Raw genomic sequence first — 20,018 nt, 5'->3', positions numbered from 1 at the left:
CTATTGAATGACCAACCATTGAGATTTAATTATTGACTTAGAAGCTTTGATTATTGACCAATTATCCATTATTATGTCTAAAATGATACCATTTGTACGATTTTGAGTTGCCTGATCAGCAGCAATAGCCAAGTCACTTGTCAAATTTTTAATATAGCGGACATCAAGAAGTTCAAGATCTGGATTATTATTTATAAATTGTATAATACCAGCATTAGTAAGTTTCTGGCAATAATAACAATTCAATTCCTTTAATCCTTTTAATTTGATAAGGAAGCTGTCTGTAATTATATCAAGACAACTTACATCTAGTTTTACTAAATTTTCCAAGTTTGTTAAATTAACGAGAGATGTTTCAGTAATTGCACAGCATCCTTGGATATCTAAAATTTTTAATTTCTTACAATTATTAGCAATAGAAATAATTGTGCTATCTTTAAGATTTTCTGCGAAACCCAAGTTTAGATGTTCAAGACATTGCAATTTTGATAATTCATCAAGAACAGTTGAAGAAGACAGTCGAACACCCGGAATAGATGGTACTATAATACATTCAGAAATTTCTAAACGTTTTAGTTTTTTACAGTTGTTCGAAATTGCAATTATTGATTCCTCACTGAGCGAAATGTTTTCTTCCAATATTAAACATTCAAGATTTTTTAGCTCTGTTAGTTTCTTTAGAGCAGTTTCATTCATTAAGTCATCACGATAATCTGTAATTCTCAAGTGTTTCAAATTCTTGCAATATTCAACAACTGTGTTTGCTAAGTCAGGCATTATGTCACAACAAATACCAAGATATTGTAAATTTTGGAAGTTTATCCATTTTTCAAGAGGGATTTTAGCTACATCATAAAGACCAGATGGAATATCAAGATGTTTTAGTTTTTTGCATGTACAAAAAATAGTATTGAGTACCTCATCCGTAAGTCCAAATACACAATCGACCCTGCCCATGATTATTAAGTCAATATACTCCAAATTAACGAGTTTATCAAATAGAGAAAGTTTTTTGTTTATATCATACAGTTCAATGGTAAGATGAACAAGTGTTGTTATGTCTGCTATTTCTTCAAGAATTATGTTGTCTAGACAGAAGCCAACTGATGTTAATTTTTGAAGATTTCTAAATCTTCGAACAGACTGAAAGTAACAGGAATTTATTTAAATAACTTGTATTTAATTAATACCATTGTTTGTGATACATGAACAACTACTTGATATTCAATAACAACTTACCATGGAAATATATTTATTTAAATAGTTAAGATGTTTATTAAATAAATGAATTTCATTAATTTCTTCTGGAAGACTATTAATTAGTGCAGAAAGATTGATTGTCTCATCCGAGCCGTTGTGATCCATCGTCATTTTGATGCATTTTAATTTATTCAACTGTGTAAATGCTTGAACAAAGTGACCAGCATCATATTTTAACGAATCAACGTTAAATTTACATTCAAGACTTGTTAAATTTTTACAGTGATCACCAATAAATGGCATAATACTTGAATCACAAACATCTGAGAGAGACAATTCTTTTAAATAATTACCACATCTTAATAATATTTTCTCGAGGTATGATTGTGTCAACAAACGGTTATCATAACAACGTCCAATTGATGATTTACATTTGTATTTTTTTATGTCATACCAAGCTAGCTGACATGCCTCTTTCCATTTGGTACAAACTAGAATAAAACGTTTATCAAATTTAAAAATTAATAATCCAAACATTGATATTTTATTAACAAAAGTAAAAACTTTATTTTTATAATAATGTTCACCTTTTTCCATGTCTATCCTTTCTGGTATTGGCAACAACATGATGATTTTTGCTAATACGTCGTGGTCCAGTGAGTTGATGACGACTTTTGGATCCTTGTCACCAACATCAGAGGTTTGTTGGTCTTCTTCAGCACATATTTTCATTGCACTCATCATAAGTAAACTCTGAAAATATATATCAAAAAAATGATGATGAATTTAAATGTATTACAACCAGAATAATATAATAAACAAAAAAAACCATATTCAAATATATATATTCGAAAAAATAGATCAATCAATTAGTTGATGATTTACCAGCAATAAATCATCATCAACAAATTATATTTAAAGCCAAATAATATTGAATGTCATGCAAGATGTTAAGATACAATTGTTACACGAAATTATTTAATAAATTTAATTGTTAAAATAATGAATTTACAGTTACCTTAATTGATCCTTTGTTTTTTGATAATTAATTTAGTATAGTTATTTTTGGCTGTTTTAATACACAATGTTATTGATAACGAATTTAAAACAAAAAAAGATGTAATAATTTAATGATCGGTTTCAATTAAACAATTTTGTACGTCTGTCTGTTAATTGTGCTATTGTTATAACAATATATTTGTTAACCTGTGATACATAATTGATATGAATGGATATGAATGTAAAGTGTGTAAACTGGTGTGAACAGTAAAAAAAAAAAAAAAAACCCTCGTGATCCCAGCTAGAAATCTACGTTACCAACATAGTTTTGAATTATTGTTGACTTCAATATTTATTAATAAGTTGTAGTCAAAAATAGTCAAAAGTTTCAAGTTGAAGATAAAAATTATAAATATTATAAATGATAAAAAACAAATAATTTGTGCTGTAATTTGTTGTCAACTAAAATTTAAACCCAGTGTATCATCAAACTACATCAAATAACTTTACAGGGTACTTTGTTTGTTCATTTCAATGATCTTCTTGTATTCATTTATTCATTATTTTTATAATTAAAAAACCTAATAACTGTTGATTAAATAAATATAATATTTGTTTAGATTATTATTTATTAAAAAAATATATTGTCAACAAAATGCGATTGTCATGTTCAAGAATTTACCTTTCTTACAAATTTGTAAATATTAATAATAATTGCCATGTTTATTGAAAAAATATAAAATGTTTTTTTAAGCCACTTGAATATCTATCATGACATATTTTCTAGTGAAGACAAACGTAATTGTTCTATACGAAAAATTTATTTATTTATTTATCAAACATTGTTCTGGCCTCCCAGAACCAAGATATGGACAAAAAGATTACAATTAATAATTCTTCTCTTTTTTATTTTTTTTTTATTTATCTAAAAAAGTATAATTAATTTGTAAATTTGTCTTGCAAAATTATTAACATTGACTTTCAAATTTATATAATTAAAAGTAATATAAATTAGAAAAAAGTATAATATTATATTATATACTATAAATTTGATTATCCCCTTCAAATCCTACAACTTGGGCTCAAATCGTTCGGATTTTTTTGAATGAAAATCTATTTATAGATTGAAATAGGACAGTCTTCATAACCATATAAGAATCAACCATTGAGATTCAATTATTAGTCCATTTTTAGGTCTAAAATAATACCATTTGTACGATTTTTTGTTGCCTGATCAGCAGCAATAACCAAGTCACTTGTCAAATTATCTATACCAAACAGAGTAATCTTTTCGAGATCTGGATTATTTTTTATAAATTGAATAATACCAGCATTAGTAAGTTCATCGCATTCACTACAATTCAACTCTTTTAATCCTTTCAATTTTATAAGGAAGCTGTCTGTAATTTCATCAAGAAAGCTTACATTTAGTTTTTCTAAATTTTTCAAATTTGTTAAAGCAACGAGACCTGTCTCAGTAAGACCTGTGCAACCTCGAACATCTAAACTTTTTAGGTTCTTACAGTTATTAGCAATAGCAATAATTGTACTATCTTCAAGATTTGATGGCATACACAAATGCAGATGTTCAAGATATTGTAATTTTGATAACTCATCAAGAGCAGGTGGCGAAGAAACTGGCTCAACTATAATACATTCAGCTATTTCTAAACGTTTAAGTTGTTTACAATTGTTTGATATCGCGATTATTGATTCCTCTCCGAGTGAATAGTCACCTAACAATCTTAAACATTCAAGATTTTTCAACTCTGTCAACTTTTCCAAAGCAGTATCCATTATATTGTAACTATTTATTCTCAAATGTTTTAAATTCATGCAATATTTAACAATCGTATTTGCTAAGTCAGGCATCATAGTACAAGAAATACCAAGATATTCCAAGTTTTGAAAATTCATCCATTTCTCAAGAGGAATCCTAGCTAGATCATAAACCCCCCATGGAATATTGAAATGTTTTAGATTTATACATGAACAAAAAATAGTCTCAAGTACTTTTGTAGAGAGGCTGTACGCATAATAGTCGATACCCATCGCTAAGTCGATATACTCCAAATTAACGAGTTTATTAAATAAAGGAAGATTTTTGTGTATATCATATAGCCCAATGCTAAGATGAACGAGTGTTGTTATGTCTGCTATTTCTTGAAAGTTTATGATGGCTAAACAAAAGTTATGTATTGTTAATTTCTGAAGATTTTTAAATTTTTTAAAACTCTGAAAATAATGAAAATTCATTTGAATAATTTATATTCATTTAATTGATAGTATTGTTTGTCACTAGTCATAATCAACTAGTTGATATTTAATAACAACTTACCATGGAAATATTATAATTTCGATTCGACATGGGTTGAGTAAATAAATGAATTTCATTAATTTCTAATGGAAGACTATCAATTATTGTAGAGAGATTAATTGTATCATTCCACCAGTTGTGATCCACTGTTATTTTGATGCATTTTAATTTATTCAACTGTGTAAATGCTTGAACAAAGCAATCAATCAAGGAATTATCATCAAGTTTACATTCCAAGGTTGTTAAATTTTTACAGTGATCACCAATAAATGGCATGATACTTGAACTAAAAACTTTTGAGAGAGACAATTCCATTAAATAATTACCACATCTTAATAATATTTTCTCGAGGTATGATTGTGTCAACAAACGGTTATCATAAGACCGTCCAATTGATGATTTACATTTATATTTTGTAATGTCATACCAAGCTAGTTGACATGCCTCTTTCCATTTAACACAAACTAGATTAAAACGTATATCAAATTTAAAAATTAATAATATACAAACATTGATATTAATCTCAAAAAAAAAAACTTTATTTTGATAATGATATTTACCTTTTTCCATTTCTATCCTTTCTGGTATTGGCAAGAACATGATGATTTGTGCTAATGAGTCGTAATCCAGTGAATTGATGACAACTTTTTGATCCTTGTCACCATCATCAGAGATTTGTTGGTCTTTCTCAATACATATTCTTTTTGCACTCATTTTAAGTCAACTCTGAAACTATATATTTAAAAAATGATAATGAATTTAAGATGTATTATACATCCAGAATAATAAAATGAACAAAAATAACCATCTAAAAATATATATTCCAAGATCAAATAAAGGTTGATGATTTACCAGTAAAATCAATATCAATAAAATTATATTTATAATGCCAAATAATGTTGAATGACATGCAACTTGTTTACATACAGTTGATACACGTGATTGTCTTATAGGGAGAGTGGTCTAATATGAGCAGGGTGTTCAATATGAGCACCCTCTCTTTTTTCTAAATTATCAATAAATTATTATTTTTTTTTTTTTGTTTAAATAATTATATTTTTAGTGTTTTTCAACAAAACGAACAATTTACAATTAGTCGACCTGTCAAAAAATTTTTTTGGTTACGTTTCAACAAGTTTATTTTTTTTTTTTATTTTAATTTTTTTTTTTCAACACAGATGGCATAAGCTCATCAATAAAGGTCTGGGACTGTCTGGGACCTGGGTTCGCCGGTTTTAATTTCGAGTGAGAAAAAAATAAGATAGGTCAGGATAGGTGTCATGTTGGAAACTGTAGGGAAATTGAAATGTAATGGGTGAAAATAGAAGTGAAAAAAAATAAAAGGGTTAAAAATGGGTGTTTTTTGAGAATATCGCGAAAACTAAGGGATTTAGGGAAAAATAGCTTTAATGAAAGTTTTAGGGAAAAAAATTAGCTTCAATTTAGTTCTGTAGAGTTTTTCGCGTATTTCAAAGGGTTAAGTGGGAAATCGCGATTGAAAATACAAAGTTTCATGTAAAAAAAAACGGAAATTTTTTTTTTTTAGATAAACTATTTAATAAACAATTGGAATTTATAAGTAAACTAGCGAACATGCCTCTTTAACTTTGAAAGAAAAAAAAAAAAAAAGAGAAAAGACCGGAGTGTGTGAACTTAGCCTGCATAAGTCCTAGAATAATTTTCTAATAATTTTCCTCTAAAATATTCACTCCAAAATGTTTCTATGCTGCTTCCAAAAATAAATATTTGTACCTAAATAATTTTTTTTTTTTTTTTTAAATTTAATGGTACTAATTGAAGCACAACTTATTCTTTGTTTTTGAAAAAAAAAAAACCCTCAAAATATGTTAATTATCAAAGCAGATATACAATTGTCAATTAATATTTTGGAGTAAATAATTTTTTTACCGTTGTTATTTTTCAGGTACAAATTTCGGGCTTATTGGGCTTATAAACAAATACATTGTGCTGTAATTTATTGTCAGCTATCGTAAGTTAAGCCCAGTGTATCATCAAACTACATCAAATAATTTTACATTTCATTTGTTTAATTCAATATAATATTTGTTTTTCTTTTGTCTCCAGATACTTTTGGCTCTAAGAATATTCAGGTGAATAATTAATCAATCTATTTTTGTGAATTATTGATTCAAATAATATATATTATTTTTACCATATACCTATAGCATGAGCTTTTCTCCATGTGGGTTTTCTATACACGCATAAAAAAAAATTTGATGAGCTAATATTAATGATTTTACTTAGTTATAAAATTGTGTACATGGAACATAGAATGCTAAAGAAGGTATTGTTGAATTTTCCAAGTACTAACTTAAGATTAAAATTAGTTTATTATATTCAAATAACAGAGCGATCACGCGCCGCCGGTGTATATATATTCTATGTGTCAATGTGGAGTGTTTTCGTGTAAATTAAATTATTAAAATAGAAAAATCACTTCAAGTCCGGCCACCAAGATGACAAGGTGCGTCCGAAAAATACACTTGCTCAACATAGATTCGTGACGTGGCATTGCCACCTTACAAATCAGTACAATTTATACTTAATACGTAACAGTCTATCTGGTAAAATAAATATTTAATAAGAAGAATTTTAAAATAAATAAAAAAGTAAAGGTGAAGAGAATCCACACGTTACAGTCTGTTGAAAAATTAATAATTTGTTAATGGTTAATATTATTAATTAATGGAGAAGACATTCAAGTAGAAGACAAAAAAATAATCATCAGTTTTGGTTGTTCAATTCAAGTAACAGGACAAAAAAAATCTCATTGTCAACTTGTAAAATGTCAATGAAAATGGCTTCAAAAAAACCATTTTTTCGAATTGTATTAATGGCACGCATATTTATTTTGAGTAAGTAATAATTACACTATATTTATCTTTCTTTATTTTTTTTATCCGCTTTACATTTATTATCAATTTTTTTTTTTTTTTTTAATTGCTTTTATCTTTACCCCGCGCTAACACGTTTGAGTCACTTGTCTAATACTTTCCAATTCCAAAAAAGTTGATAAATTTATCTAACATAAATTTAAATCCGGGTTTTTTTTTTTTTTTTCTTTTTAAACTATGACAAAAAAAGTTTTTTACATGAGTCAAAAAAAATTTGAGTTACTTTTTACTTGGATGTTGAACTTTCAATGAGCTACACTTTATTGGATGCTTGACAATATATTTAAAAAAATTATTCAAATATTTAAAGTTATACAACACAAAAATTGATCAAGTTCTTTTTATAATTTTTTTTTTTCTTTTACCAAATAATATACAAAATGTAATTGAAATTAAATAAAAAAAAAAAAATAAGAAAACAAGCAGGCAAATATTGTAATAATTTAAATTTGTATATTCAAGGAGATTTTCCGACCAAATATTATCAATTAAATATTAAAAAATAATAATTTTAAATGAAAGTATCATGTTATCAACTGAACAATATACATCACATATTTTACGGTAAATAAATTTTTATTAATTTAAACAAGAAACAAAAATAAAATCAGTGAAATAAAAGTTAAAATTAAAACAAATGTTAAATACAACACAGACTCTTATTATTATATCTACATTTTTCTATGATTTTTTAATTTTTCTTTTATTTTAAGTAGCTGAAAAGATAAAAAATCTATACATAGATTAGTTAGTCACTGAAGTATTTTATTGTTAAAATTAAAAAAAAATACCGAGAATAAAAAAAAATAATAATAAATAAATAAATTATTTAAGTATATTTTAAGTTTTTTAATTTCTTCAAGTCTAGAATCTTATCAGACACGTGTAGATTATCGATAGTATGACTATACATTTACTAAACTATACTAATAATAACAAAGTTTTTTTTTTTTTTTTCTTTTTATCGTAAATCTTTTGAATTTTTTCATTTTACAAATTTTTTATTATCTTCAATGTTTGACTTGGTGACTTGGTAATTATTTAAAAAAAAATTAAACTTTCTACACGAACAAATTTATATAGATTTTGTTTATTTAATATTTTTATTTTTTGCACGAAAAGTTTAACGAGATAACAATACACCACTAAATTTATGTAACAACAGCATTGCCAATTCCGAAATAACTGTAACAATATACCGCGATATTTATTCTTTCTATATTTGAAACAATTGTTTCCAATATTTGTTGGAAGTATTATACTAAAAATTTTTGCTTAAATTTTATCAACTGGAATATATATTTCTTATAACAAGTATTAGGAATAAAAAAAAAACTGCAAATGAAGATAAAAATTTGATCAGTATATATGCAAAAAAAAAAAAATTAATTCAATTAGTTTGATTATATTACGGTGTCAGTCGGGTTCCTATGGTAGAAATTTTTCACATGTATTTTCTTTGTCGATAAGGCAACCCTCATAATTTTTTTTACTCTGAGCACTAAGTTATACAATGTTTTAAAAATTTAGATTAGAGAAATAATTTTTTTTTTGTTATTACAGTTAACAAATAATAAAAAGAGCGGAAACCAAATCAGCACCATCACAGGATTTCATTGATATGACGGGTTTATTATTTTAACGTCAGTATTATCAGGGAGATTGGGAACTTTTTAGATTTTTTATTCCTTTTCTCCATTCCTTATTATAAATCGCCTACATTTTTAGTGAATTCCAATTCTTTTAGAATTTTCTCTCTCGTCTTTAGATATTGTTCATGATAGTTTTTGTTTAAAGAACGAATCAAATTTTTTGTAATCAATACAATTTTCGGGGTGTAAAATTTTGATTTCTATTTCAGTATTACTATTGATAGCTAGCATTTCTTTTCTAAGATTATTCATTATCATTTGATCTATCATTGGCCATATTTATTATCTCGGAAAACACAAAATTTATGTCTTGATCATTATTGTTATTTTCCAATGATTCCTATTTCGGTTTCTTATGGTGAAATCGATATACACATATTCATTTTTTTTTTATTGTGTTAATGGTCATCCTGATTTCCTCGGTACATAAATCAATATTGGTTGAGTTGGAAAATAGAAATATAGTCTTCAGTAATTAATACGCTTTTAAAATAATCCTGAATCTTTAGTATAACATTATCATTAGTAGCGCGTTTAAACTTATTCCAACTTTTTGTTTCTATTATTGAAAATTACAAGTATCTGCAATAAAGATACTGGTAAACAGGTAGTGTGTTGATTCTGTGTTGTTTTCCTTCATATGTTCTTCGTCAACTATAGTAACAAAAAAAAAAAAATTTCCTTGGTTTTTATGCTTGGAATTATTCATTTTTTTTGTTATTACAGTTAATGAAAAATATATGAAGGAAAACAAAACAGAAAGTACAACATACGACCTGATTGCCGGTATCTTCATTGCAGATACTTATGTAATTTTTCTGGTTTTCAATTTTTTTTCATTTCGATGCTAGCCCTTACGATAGGGGTTATCGTTGAGGCTAGCATCGAAATGGAAAAAAAAATGAAAGCCAGAAAAATTATAACTAATAAGTCATGAAGAATTCTTTACCTTTACTTAACAATGTATCAATTGTGTGAAATACTTGGTCCAACTAAGATTTGAGTGTCGAAAAAGTTCCCAATCATCTTAATAATACTAACAATAAAATAATAGACTCAGAAGAAGATGTTTTGAAAAAAAATTGCAGCACCATCACCACCAACAACAACAACAAAAACAACATATTTCTTTTCATTTCTGGGATTTAATTTTTAATATACCAAGAAATAATGTATATTTGGCATCAACAGTTAGTCAAATTATTTTTCAATAAACATCAAATACTTTTAAACATATACATACAATTTTCTTCATCAAAAACCTCTTCAAGCTTATGGGTTTAAATTATTTCTTGAATTATATTGGCAGCTGTTTTTGTTACAAACTTTATTATATAAAATACAACAATAAAGTAAATAAATAAACAATAATAAAATAAAACATAATTCATGATTTAAGTTAAACATAAATAAATACCGTATACATTATTTTCAATGGTAATTTAATTTGTTTTTTTACCTAATTCAGTCAATCGTAATAAAAAATTTCTCTAAAACGATTGCCTATCTATTTTTTGAAAATATGTTTCTGTTTAAATTCAATTCAAAATTCTTGAAATTTTAATTTTAAGTTTAAAATTACGCAATGATGATGTATATTTAAAATGATTATTTTGAGAACATACACAATGTTTTGATATAAATATACCATGTCTTTTTTCATAAATAATAATTATAATGATTGCATTAAAATTACCTACTTTAGCATTCTATGTTCCATGTACACAATTTACAAGTAAGTAAAATTATTAATATTAATTTAACAAACTTTTTTTTTATGTGTATAGAAAACCCATCTGGGAAAAGCTCATGCTGTATGGTAAAAATAATATATATTATTTTAATTAATATAATAATTTACGAAAATAAATTGATTACTTTTTTACCTAAATAAATATTCATAAAGCTAAAAATATTTCTCAAAATTTTTTGAAAATGAAAAACAAATATTATTGAATTGAACAAATAAAGTAATCAGTAATACAAGTTATTCGATGCAGTACAATGATACACTAGGTTTAACTTGCGATACTTTTATTTACAATTTGAAACTTTGGAATACTTTTGACTACAACTTGAAACTTCGATAAATGCATTGTCAGTGTAGTCAACACAATAAATGCAGTAGTCAATTGTAGTCAACTCATAAGTTTTTCAAAGACCGTGTTGGTAACGTAGACTTCTAGCTGGGATCACGTGGGTTTTTTTTTTTTTTTTTGTTTTTTACTGTTTACATTCATGACATTCATATCAAAGGTTAACAAATAACAATAGCACAATTAACAGTCAAACATACAAAATTGTTTAATTAAAACCAGTCATTAAATTGTTACATCTTTTTTTGTTTTTAACTCGTTATCAATGACATTGTGTATCGAAAAAGAATAAAATTTATTGCATTGACTACAGCTAAAGTAATTATCAAAAAACCATAGGATCAATTCAGGTAAATGAAAATTTATATTTTTAACGATTATATTTATAAGACAATTACGTGTATCAACTGTATTTAAACATGTTGCATGACATTCAACATTATTTGGCTTTATAAATATAATTTTATTGATGTTGATTTTACCGGTAAATCATCAACCTTTATTTGATCTTGGAATATATATTTTTTGATGGTTATTTTGGTTTATTATATTATTTTGGTTGTAATAAATTCATCATTATTTATTAAATATATATTTTCAGAGTTGACTTAAAATGAGTGCAAAAAGAATATGTGTTGAGAAAGACCAAGCAATCTCTGATGATGGTGACAAGGATCCAAAAGTCGTCATCAATTCACTGGATTACGACTCACTAGCAAAAATCATCATGTTGCTGCCAATACCAGAAAGGATGGACATGGAAAAAGGTGAATATATTATTATCAAAATAAAGTTTCTTTTTTGTTAATAACATTCAATGTTTGTATTGTTAATTTTTAAATTTAATATACGTTTTATTCTAGTTTGTGCCAAATGGAAAGAGGCATGTCAACTAGCTTGGTATGACATTAAAAAATACAAATGTAAATCATCAATTGGACGTTGTTATGATAACCGTTTGTTGACACAATCATATCTCGAGGAAATATTATTAAGATGTGGCAATTATCTGCATGAATTGTCTTTCTCAAATGTTTGCAATTCAAGTATTATGCCATTTGTTGGTGATCACTGCAAAAATTTAACAACCTTGGAATGTAAATTTAATGTTAAATGTTTAATTGATAATGCTGATGACTTTGTTCAAGCATTTACACAGTTGGATAAATTAAAATGCATCAGAATGTTACTGATCCATAGGAATAAACAAAAAACAGCAATTAATTTATTTGAAATAATTAATAGTCTTCCAGAAGAAATTAATGAAATCCATTTATTTGCTAAACCTCGGTGGAATCGAGAACAAAATATTCCCATGGTAAGTTGTTATTGATTATCAACTAGTTGTTTATGTATCACTAGCGACAAACAATACTATCATAACTGAATACAAATTATTTAAATAAATTCTTATTATTTTCAGTCTGTTCAAAGATTCAGAAATCTTCGAAAATTAACATCAGTTGGCCTCTGTTTAAACCTTCAAGAAATAGCAGACATAACAACACTTGTTCATCTTAACATTGGATTATATGACACACACCCAAACCTTTCTCTATTTGATAAACTCGTTAGTTTGGAATATATCGACTTGATGACGAGCATGACTAAGTGTATATATGTAGGTGCAATCTCTACAAAAATACTCAATACTATTTTTTGTACATGCAAAAATCTAAAACATCTTGATATTCCATATGGTCCTTATGATGTAAGTAAAATTCCTCGTAAAAAATGGATAAACTTTCAAAATTTACAACACCTTGGAATTTCTTGTGACATAATGCCGGACCTCGCAAATACAATTGTTGAATATTGCAAGAATTTGAAACATTTGAGAATAACTAGTAACAATAAAATGGATACTGCTTTAAAAAAGTTGACAGAGTTAAAAAATCTTGAATGTTTAATATTGTATGGTCTGGATGAGCTTCCTGACGAATCAATAAATGCGATTTCTACCAATTGTAAAAAACTTAAACGTTTAGAAATTCCTGATTGTTGCATACGACGATCTATTAATGCTGAGCTACTTTGTTCTCCATCTGCTCTTGATGAGTTATCAAAATTACAATATCTTGAACATCTAGACTTGAATGATGTAAGAAATCTTTATGATAGCACAATTATTGCTATTGCTAATAATTGTAAGAACTTGAAAAGTTTAGATATCCAAGATTGCACGAGTCTTACTGAGACAGCTCTCGTTGCTTTAACAAACTTGGAAAATTTACACAAACTTAATGTGAGTAATCTTGATATAACTACAGACAGCTTCCTCATCAAATTGAAAGGATTGAAAGAATTGCATTGTGATGAATGCAAGGAAATTACTGATGCTGGTATTATTAAATTCATAAAAAATAATCCAGATCTTAAAAAGATTAGTGTCGGGGGTATATATAATATCACAACTGATATGGTTATTGCTGCTGATCAGGCAACTAAAAACCGTACAAATGGTATCATTTTACACATAATGGGGTGTAGCTCGTCAATAAAAGAAGCTTCTAAGTCAATAATTACATCTCAATGGTTGGTTGTTAAAAAGATTTAATTGTAGTTATTATATACTTTTCTTTCTCATTTGCGCGTTATATTCTTCTATAATTTATTCTTAAAAACCCTTACAAAATGACATTGTGAAGACATTGTAAAAGAACATTTTTATTATAGCTTGTTTTCGATATTACTATTGGAATCATAACAATTTGAATGACAATGTTAATATTTTTGTAAAGCAAAGTTAAAAAATAAATATAGTTTTTCAAATAATTTTTTGAGTTGGACAATTATTTTTACCTTTTTTTTTTTATAAATTTTCTATTCTTTTAATAAATATAATTATTCACAACAATGAATTGATTAATCATATATACCTAAACAAATATTCATACTGCCAAAAATATTTCTAAAGATTTTTCGGAAATGAAAAACAAATATTATATTTAAAAAAAAAATGGATATTTTAATTTATATAATTAACCATATTGAGTATCTTAATTTAAATAATGAAAAAAAAAAAAAACACGAAGATTGAATTGAACAAATAACGTAATCAGTAAAGTTAAAGGATTAATAAAATAATAGATCCGTCAGAAGATGTTTTGAATAATAATACAACACCACCAACAACAACAACAACAACACCAAAAACAACATATTTCTTTTCGTTTCTGGGATTTAATTTTTAATATACCAAGAAATTATGTATATTTGGCATCAACGAATAAATAAACAATAACAAAATTATAAACATAATTCATGGTTTTAACATATTATTAATTGGAAATATTCAATTTCAGTTGAACATAAATGAATATTGTATATATAGTTGTGTGGTTGCTACGTTTGTTTATTTTCAGCAATCAGTTTATTTGGGTTGTACAAATAAAAAATTAGAAAAAGGATTGATAAAAATTATAATTACTTACATGATTAATAAAATGGTTATAATAAAGATACACGACAGGTAAATGTGGTGGGAATATTAAAATATGCGCAGGAGCATTCCGTCTCGTTACAAGACATAATAGTATATTTTTTTTACTAATTTCTGGCTAAGTATCTATTTTGACTATCAACACCTTTCTAAACCACCTTATCTTTTTTTTTTTTTTTTTTTATTTTTCGTTATCAAACTCCGACGACTACAAAACTTTGCTCACTTTAAGAATGAAATAATATATATTTATATGACGGGGATCAACAAAAAACTATGTCCTAAATTATAAAAATTATCTGAAAAATAAAATTAAAGAACGCATGTTGATGGACCACTTGTTGGACGAAAGCGTATAGCATTTTTTAAATACTAAGGCCATAATATTATTTGAGACCTAAAACATAGACTGATATGAATATTTGATATGGATATTTTATCATTTTAATTTTTAATTATTATTATTTAAGATATAATTAACATTTTTTTGTTTACTTGGAATTTCCTGAAGAAACAGTTCTATCTATTGGTAAATGCATAGTTTTAAATTTTGATAACTCTCATTATAGTTGACTTCAGTTGACTTCAATATTTATCAAAGCTGTAGTAAAAAGTAGTCAAAAGTTTCAAGTTGTAAATAAATGATAACAAAGAAATAATTTGTGCTGTAATTCATTTTTAGCTGTTAAAATTTAAACCCAGTGTATCATCAAACTACATCAAATAATTTTACAGAGTACTTTGTTTACTTCAATAATCTTCTTGTATTTATTTATTCATTACTTTTTTAATAAAAATATTTAATTGTTAATTAAATGAATAAAAATATTTATTATATTTGAAATATAATATTTGTTTATTATTTTTGGCAAATCTTTAAAAGTATTTTAAGCTGAATGAAAATTTAGATGAATAATTAATTTATTTATTTTCGTGAATTATTATTTATTGAAATAATGTATTGTCAACAAGATGTGATTGTTATGTTCAAAAATTTACCTTTCTTACAAATTTGTAAGTATTAAAAATTATTGGCATGTTTATTGAAAAAATATAAAATGATTTTTTAAGCCACTTGAATATCATCAACGCTGTCATGACATATTTTCGAATGAAGGTACAAATAATTGCTCCATACGAAAAATTATCTTACAAAGTATAATTAATTTGTAACTTTGTCATACAAAATTATTAACATTGACATTTAAATTTATATGATTAAGAATAATAATGAATTAGAAAAAGGTATACATGCTATAAATTTAATTTTCTTTATTCTTGCTCAAATCTTACAATCTTTTGCTCAAATCAATTAACCATCAACCCATCTTATTAATTGTCAAATGTCATGTAATTAATATAGCGGACATCAAGAATTTCAAGATCTGGATTATTATTTATAAATTGTATAATACCAGCATTAGTAAGTTCCTGGCAATAAGAACAACTCAATTCTTTTAAGCCTTTTAATTTGATAAGGAAGCTGTCTGTAATTTTATCAAGATAGCTTACATCTAGTTTTTCTAAATTTTCCAAGTTTGTTAAAGCAACGAGACCTGTCTCAGTAAGATCCGTGCAACCTCGGACACCTAAACTTTTTAGGTTCTTACAATTATTAGCAATAGCAATAATTGCACTATCTTCAAGATTTAATGTATCCAAATGTAGATGTTCAAGATATTGTAATTTTGATAACTCATCAAGAGCAGATGGACAAGCTACTGACTCGTCATCATTTATCGTACAATTATCTATTTCTAAACGTTTTAGTTTTTTACAATTGTTTGAAATCGCGATTATTGATTCCTCTTCGAGCAAACGAAAGTTACCATACAATATTAAACATTCAAGATTTTTCAACTCTGTCAATTTTTTTAAAACAGTGTCTATTGTTTTGTTACTAGTTATTCTAAAATGTTTCAAATTCTTGCAATATTCAACAATTGTATTTGCTAAGTGAGGCATTATACTTAGTACTTTTGGAGAGAAGTTATACACACAGCTATACTCAAAATCCATCGATAGATCAATGTATTCCAAATTAACGATTTTATTAAAAAGAGAAAGGGCTGTGTGTATATCAAATATTCCAATGCTAAGATTAACAAGTGTTGTTATGTCTGCTATTTCTTGAAAGTTTATCTTGTCTAAACAGATGTGATGTAATGTCAATTTTTGAAGATTTTTAAATTTTTTAAAACTCTGAAAATAATAAAAATTTATTTAAATAATTTATATTCTTTCAAATAATAGTATTGATTGTCACTGATAATACATAAACAACTTGTTGATATTCAATAACAACGTACCATGGAAATTTTTCGTTTTCGATTCCATCCTCGTTCACCAAATAACTTAATTTCATTAATTTCTTCTGGGAGACTATCAATTATTGCAGAAAGATTAATCGTCTCATTCGAGTTGTTGAAATCCACTGTTATTTTGATGCATTTCAATTTATCCAACTGTGTAAATGCTTGAGCAAAGCGATCAGCATTATTAATCAGGGAATCATTATCAAATTTACATTCAAGACTTGTTAAATTTTTACAGTGATCACCAACAAATGGCATGATACTTGAATCATAAACATCTGAGAGAGACAATTCTTTTAAATAATTACCACACCTTAATAATATTTTTTTAGGGTATGGTTGTGTCAACGAACGATTATCATGACAATGTCCAATTGATGATCCATATTTGTATTTCTTAACGTCATACCAAGCTAGCCGACATGCCTCTTTCCATTTGGTACAAACTAAAATAAAATTAAATTTAAAAGATAATAATAAAAACATTGATATTTTATTGACAAAAAACAGAGAAACTCTATTTTGATAATATAATATTTACCTTCTTCCATGTCTATCCTTCCTGGTAATGGCAACAACATGATGATTTGTGCTAATACGTCGTAGTCCAGTGAGTTGATGACGACTTTTTGATCCTTGTCACCATCATCAGAGATTGCTTGGTCTTTCTCAATACATATTCTTTTTGCACTCATTTTAAGTCAACTCTGAAACTATAGGTATATTCGAAAAATGATAATGAATTTAAGATGTTTTACATCCAGGATAATAAAATAAACAAAAATAACCATAAAAAAATATATATTTTAAGATCAAATAAAGGTTGATGATTTACCAGTAAAATCAATATCAATAAAATTATATTATTAAGCCGAATAATCTTGAATGACATGCAACTTGTTTAAATACAGTTGATACACGTGATTATCTTGTAAATATAATTGTTAACAATATATATTTTCATTTACCTAAATTGATCCTATGATTTTTTGATAATTACTTTAGCTATAGTTAATGCAATAAATTTTATTCTTTTCCGATACACAATATGATAACAAATATTAAAAACAAAAAAAGATGTAATAATTTAATGACTGGTTTTAATTCAACAATTTTGTATGTTTGACTGTTATTTGTTAACTGTTCGTTAACCTTTGATATGAATGTCATGAATGTAAACAGTAAAAAAAAACCTTTGATATGAATGTTATGAGTGTAAACAGTAAAAAACAAAAAAAAACTCACGTGATCCCAGCTAAAAGTCTACGTTACCAACACGGTCTTTGAAAACTTATGAATTGACTACAATTGACTACTGCATTTATTGTGTTGACTACACTGACAATTAATGCATTATTATCGAAGTTTTTGTAGTCATTTGTAGTCAGAAGTAGTCCAAAGTTTCAAATCGTAAATAAATAATTTTGAATGTTATAAATGATAATAAACAAATACATTTTGCAAAATTTATTGTCAGATATCGCAAGTTAAACCCAGTGTATCGCATAAAATATTTTTGGCAGTATGAATATTTGTTTAGGAGTATAATTAATCGATTTTTTTTTTTGAATAATTATTATTTAAAAGAATAACAAATGTATATAAAAGAAAGGTAAGAATAATTGTCCGATTCATAAAATAGTTCGAAAAAGTATATTTATTTTTAAACTTTGCCTTACAAAAATATTAACATTGACATTCGAATTTTTATGATTTTAAGTCATATCGAAAACAAGTTATAATAAAATTTTTCTTTTACAATGTCTTCACAATGTCATTTTGTGTGTGTTTTTAAGAATAAATTATGGAAGAATATTAATCTTCCTTAACACATATTTTTTTTTAAACTCATTTTAAGTAAACTTTGAAAATATATATTAAAACAATATATTATAATGATAAATTTAAATGTATAACACCCAGAATGATGAAAAAAAAATAATAACCATAAAAAAATATATATTCTAATTTATTTCAAATTATATTTAAAGTCAAATAATATTGAATGTCATGCAACGTGTAAAAAAACAATTGATAAACGTGATTGTTTTATAAATGTAATTTTTAAACTTATAAATTTTCATTTACCTTAATTGATTCTTTGTTGATGATTAATTTAGTTGCCGATGCAATAAATTTTTTTCTTTTTTAATACAAATTGTAGTGTCATTGACTTGATAATGTATTTTTTTTGAAATAAATGTATTAATTTAATGATGAGTTTTAATCAAACAATTTTGTACGTTTGACCATTAATTTTGCTATATTGTTATTAATTATTGTTATCTTTGATAATATCAAGTTGATATGAATTGAAAAAAAAAACACCCTTACATGGAATAACGTGATTGCAGTTAGATGTCTACGTTACATGGTTTTGATAACGGTAATCGGTATTAAGCCTGGACGACGTTTGTTTATGATGATGATTCTTCAACTCCACCAAAACATTTAACTCGAGTCTTCTAGAGACAATTAAATAATGATAATTGATAGTATTTTTTATCAATAAGATTTATTAATATTAATATTTTACTCACTAGTATTCCAGGATGAGGATTACCATTTCTTCTTGTTATGATGTACCACTTGATTGTTCATCAAGAGTATTTACTTATGTAGTTGAGATTAGAGTGGGTATAAGCAGAGTTCAGGTTTGCCATATCCTGCTTTTTGTATGTAGTTGGTATAGCAGAGTGACGTCACTTCTGGGCAACTTTTCGCCTTTGGCACCACTCTGCTTATACCCACTTTAGTTGAGATGGAACTACCAATGATTATTGCAACAAAAAATTTGAAAATTATTTATTATTACTATACATAACACTTGTAATTAATTAGATGGCTCTTTTTTTTTTATAATATACTTTTTTTTTTTTTGTATTTCAATAAAAAACGAATTATACTTATTAAAATTATGAATAAAGCGAGTCTCAAGAAATATGCATAGCAATAACCACCACTTTATTATTGTTGATAACAAGGTCTACATAAAGACAATTGTTTTGTATTTTATAAAACCTAAATTGATATTGAAGATACAAAAAGTGGTGAAATTGATTAATTTTTTTTTTTTAAATAA

At 25.9% G+C, this 20,018-nt stretch overlaps 4 protein-coding genes across 6 annotated transcripts; 1 reads left to right on the top strand and 3 right to left on the bottom strand.

The window, feature by feature from the left end:
• LOC122861000 (F-box/LRR-repeat protein 20-like) lies at positions 1-1,631 on the bottom strand. The gene is made up of 2 exons (XM_044165167.1): positions 1,240-1,631; positions 1-1,143 (listed from the first exon to the last, which is right to left on the bottom strand). The coding sequence occupies exons 1-2, from the start codon at positions 1,501-1,503 to the stop codon at positions 1-3; spliced, it is 1,407 nt and encodes a 468-aa protein (XP_044021102.1). The 5' UTR covers positions 1,504-1,631.
• A 1,471-nt stretch (positions 1,632-3,102) lies between these two features.
• On the bottom strand, positions 3,103-5,646 carry LOC122847731. Of its 3 annotated transcripts, none has more exons than XM_044145580.1 (4): positions 5,369-5,609; positions 5,077-5,248; positions 4,538-4,980; positions 3,103-4,434 (listed from the first exon to the last, which is right to left on the bottom strand). In XM_044145580.1, the coding sequence occupies exons 2-4, from the start codon at positions 5,228-5,230 to the stop codon at positions 3,379-3,381; spliced, it is 1,653 nt and encodes a 550-aa protein (XP_044001515.1). In that variant the 5' UTR covers positions 5,231-5,248; positions 5,369-5,609; the 3' UTR covers positions 3,103-3,378. The 3 variants fall into 3 exon arrangements, with proteins under 3 accessions (XP_044001515.1, XP_044001517.1, XP_044001516.1); XM_044145582.1 differs by having other exon boundaries at positions 5,077-5,242; XM_044145581.1 differs by having other exon boundaries at positions 3,261-4,434; positions 5,322-5,646.
• Positions 5,647-12,128: 6,482 nt separating this feature from the next.
• LOC122860924 (F-box/LRR-repeat protein 2-like) lies at positions 12,129-13,736 on the top strand. The gene is made up of 2 exons (XM_044165039.1): positions 12,129-12,497; positions 12,603-13,736. The coding sequence occupies exons 1-2, from the start codon at positions 12,231-12,233 to the stop codon at positions 13,734-13,736; spliced, it is 1,401 nt and encodes a 466-aa protein (XP_044020974.1). The 5' UTR covers positions 12,129-12,230.
• Positions 13,737-15,953: 2,217 nt separating this feature from the next.
• On the bottom strand, positions 15,954-17,847 carry LOC122860852. The gene is made up of 4 exons (XM_044164910.1): positions 17,772-17,847; positions 17,478-17,649; positions 16,931-17,382; positions 15,954-16,823 (listed from the first exon to the last, which is right to left on the bottom strand). Exons 2-4 carry the CDS (start codon positions 17,629-17,631, stop codon positions 15,954-15,956), a joined length of 1,476 nt encoding a protein of 491 aa, XP_044020845.1. The 5' UTR covers positions 17,632-17,649; positions 17,772-17,847.
• Between the last annotated feature and the right edge of the window lie 2,171 nt (positions 17,848-20,018).

This window comes from Aphidius gifuensis, linkage group LG1 (genome assembly GCF_014905175.1).
Source record: "Aphidius gifuensis isolate YNYX2018 linkage group LG1, ASM1490517v1, whole genome shotgun sequence".
Taxonomy (NCBI): domain Eukaryota; kingdom Metazoa; phylum Arthropoda; class Insecta; order Hymenoptera; family Braconidae; genus Aphidius; species Aphidius gifuensis.
The sequence above is the reverse complement of the archived record's forward strand: the minus strand, read 5'-3'. Positions and strand labels throughout refer to the sequence as shown.